Source organism: Uloborus diversus, chromosome 1 (genome assembly GCF_026930045.1).
Source record: "Uloborus diversus isolate 005 chromosome 1, Udiv.v.3.1, whole genome shotgun sequence".
Lineage (NCBI taxonomy): Eukaryota > Metazoa > Arthropoda > Arachnida > Araneae > Uloboridae > Uloborus > Uloborus diversus.
In genome coordinates, this window is record NC_072731.1 from 81,745,093 (window position 1) to 81,747,932 (window position 2,840).

General features: G+C 33.6%; 1 protein-coding gene across 1 annotated transcript; it reads right to left on the reverse strand.

Moving 5' to 3' along the window:
• Nucleotides 1-1,280: 1,280 nt before the first annotated feature.
• On the reverse strand, nucleotides 1,281-2,288 carry LOC129227826 (uncharacterized). The gene is made up of 3 exons (XM_054862475.1): nucleotides 2,031-2,288; nucleotides 1,615-1,911; nucleotides 1,281-1,529 (listed from the first exon to the last, which is right to left on the reverse strand). Exons 1-3 carry the CDS (start codon nucleotides 2,286-2,288, stop codon nucleotides 1,281-1,283), a joined length of 804 nt encoding a protein of 267 aa, XP_054718450.1.
• Between the last annotated feature and the right edge of the window lie 552 nt (nucleotides 2,289-2,840).

Genomic DNA, 2,840 nt, shown 5'->3' on the forward strand with positions numbered 1-2,840 from the left:
AAAACCACTTATTTAAAAAATTACAAAATATTTCTGTTTTCAATAAATAGAGATCTACGGTATGATCAAAAGTCAAAATTTTTTATACTTTTAAATAAATAAATTAAACTTTATGATCACAAACACTACATAATGAAAGAAAAAAGATAAGATCATTTGTACCCGTATGGAAGAGTGGTGAAATCATTTAATAATATTCTTTTGTCGTATACCATTTTATACAATTTTTTTCCAATTTGTTGACCACCTTCCGTTTTTTTACATCACGGGTGATTTTAGACTTATTTTCAATTGATATAAAAGCATCTCTGTCCATGGAACATACTAAATTTTTGATCGCCTCGAAGTTCAGTAGCTGAGAGTTTCTGAAATTCAAAGTAAATCCTCTTATTTTGCATGACGTTTGTCCACTTCTTGTCTGATAAGCATAATTTTTGGCTCCCCCTACAAATAGAATGGAAACAAAAAAAAAAAAAAAAAAGAAATAAGAGACCGTAAACCAAATTTTCTTAAAACATTAAAAAAAAAAAAAAAAGATAATTACCAGAAACAAATGTTTGGATAATCCCGCCAGAAAGTTCGTCCGTCAGTTCGCCCAAAAAATTTCCAGTTTGAGGGTCATTCCTCCCGTTTGATGCATAGATAATTGAATCTGTATCGTGGTAAAGAACGTCCTTCCCCAGTTTATCCATTTCCGTGTACAGCTTCATCCTTGCCCACGCCGTCGTGAAAGCTGCTAAGAAGACGTTCGTTGTAGTATCCTGTGGTATAAAGTCCTTTAAGTTTTCCCAGTGGATACATGCTACTTCGGGAGTTGGCAAATAGACATCTTTCACCTGAAATAAAGCACAAAAAAAAAGTAATTAGAAGAACATAGGGAGAAAAAAGTTCAGTATAAGTGATGGTGTAAGCTGAAAATAATAATAATAATTATTATTATTATCATTATTGCAACATTAAATAGTGAAATTAGAGAAATGAAAGGAGGTAAACTTACATTTTTTGTGGAATCCATGATAAATTTGTTGAAGTCAGGAAGAGACTGAACATAGGATACCTGCCCTTTATTGCAGTTCATACCCCATCTGTAAACAAATTTTTAAAAATTAATTCAGGATGCAGTGTGCATGTGTGTGTGTGTGTGTGTGTGTGTGTGTGTGTGTGTGTGTGTGTGTGTGTGTGTGTGTGTGTGTGTGTGTGTGTGTGTGTGAGGGGGGGGGATGTAACAACTGCCGGAGCAGTAATAATAATAATAATAATAATAATAATAATAATAATTTTTACCGTCCCCAAAAGCTGTTTAGTGCTAACTTAGCAACTTGCCGCCGACCAGGATTTTTCTTTACCATATTAGGGTCCAATTTTATCCCTTCTCGTTCTTCGTAACTTCGTATATAGGTAGCTTTTTGCTCCTCTGTTTCACACTCTACAGGCCAGCCACTACTTTCCTGTTTGATTTTTAAAAATAAATCAATATATGACTTGAATAAGGAGTTGGATTTTTTTTCAAAATGATAAACTTCATGTATCTGAAAGAGAGAAAGAAAAAAACTTATCTATTTTTTCTTTTGGAAAACAAAGTATAGATGTACTCACTAAAGGAAGTTAACAAACCTGGATAACTTTATATCCTTTCGATATGGCAAGCTTAACTTCTTCTGTAATCCAAGTTCCTTCTATAGTACGCTCGTCGTCGGTATGTCGACATTTGCTTTGCTGCATCGTTTCACAGCAAATTCTGCACAGTGGAAAAAGCAATTTTCCGTTCTCTCTCACAGGCAACACCGGCAAATAAAGAGATGGCGGAGGCAATACTTTGCATTTGATGATACCAAAGTATTCTTCAACATCCCTGAAATTGTTCGTAAGGATAGTTGGGTGACCAACAGGATATTCACAGTATTTGTTCACCTAAAAGTAAAGAAAAAATGTCGTACTTTAAAAGTATATCAGAATTTTTTTTTATTTTTTTTAAAACTATTTTAAAAAATTAAAACAAAACCTTTTGAAATAATAAGTATGAAATATACCCATGGATACAGCGAAGTAAAATCTACATATTTTGCATCTCCTTCATGAAACAGTTTTATAGCATTAGTCCGTCCTCCAAAAAAAGAGTCCCTCGGAATAAGTCGATCCTTAATCGTGTGGCCTAGGAGAAAGTCCTTCAATTCACTGTTTTCTTTTTTTTGCTCTTGGAATTCATGCTCCCATATTTCTATTACTTGAAACCCATTTCTTCGAAAATTGGATGTTATTTCAGCTGTCTTTGCATTTAAGGTTGACATGGCGACACCTTTAATGGGGTTTATAGCATCTCCATCAAAACAAATAGAGCATCCATGAAAAAAACAGCCCTGAGAGGATGATAACAGAGAATAATTAAAATGAATGTTACATTTTCTAATACAATGTAAACGGAAGAAAAAAAGGAAACATACATGGAACTGATAAATGGTCTTAGTATCCGTGCAAAAGCCATCGACGAGAATTCCATTAATTCTTCTTTCTCCGTTTCCATTCAATGCATGTTCAATGTAGATCGACTCTTTCAAAGCAATGTAGTCTAGCCATCTTATAGAATCGGCGCTATAATTAGTGTTGCTATGATATCCTCGTATTGGGACCATTGCTATCGTATCGTTTTCCATATGCCTGGATCTGTAGACTGCCATGCATGCTGACGCAATTGTCACGTAACTAAAATAATAATAATAATAATAATAATAAATAATAATCTTCATAATATGTACATATAAGGAAAAAATATGAATACGAAAAAAAAGGAAAAGAAGTTTCATGCATAAAATAAACTGGAAACTTTTTCTCCCCCCCATCTT

Excerpts from the sequence above, each read along its gene's own strand:
- LOC129227826 (XM_054862475.1), bottom strand. The coding sequence starts at position 2,288 with ATGTCAACCTTAAATGCAAAGACAGCTGAAATAACATCCAATTTTCGA. Across the intron at positions 1,912-2,030 it reads TTACTTCGCTGTATCCATGG|GTGAACAAATACTGTGAATA; the intron begins GTATATTTCATA and ends CTTTACTTTTAG. Across the intron at positions 1,530-1,614 it reads AAGGATATAAAGTTATCCAG|ATACATGAAGTTTATCATTT; the intron begins GTTTGTTAACTT and ends TCTCTCTTTCAG.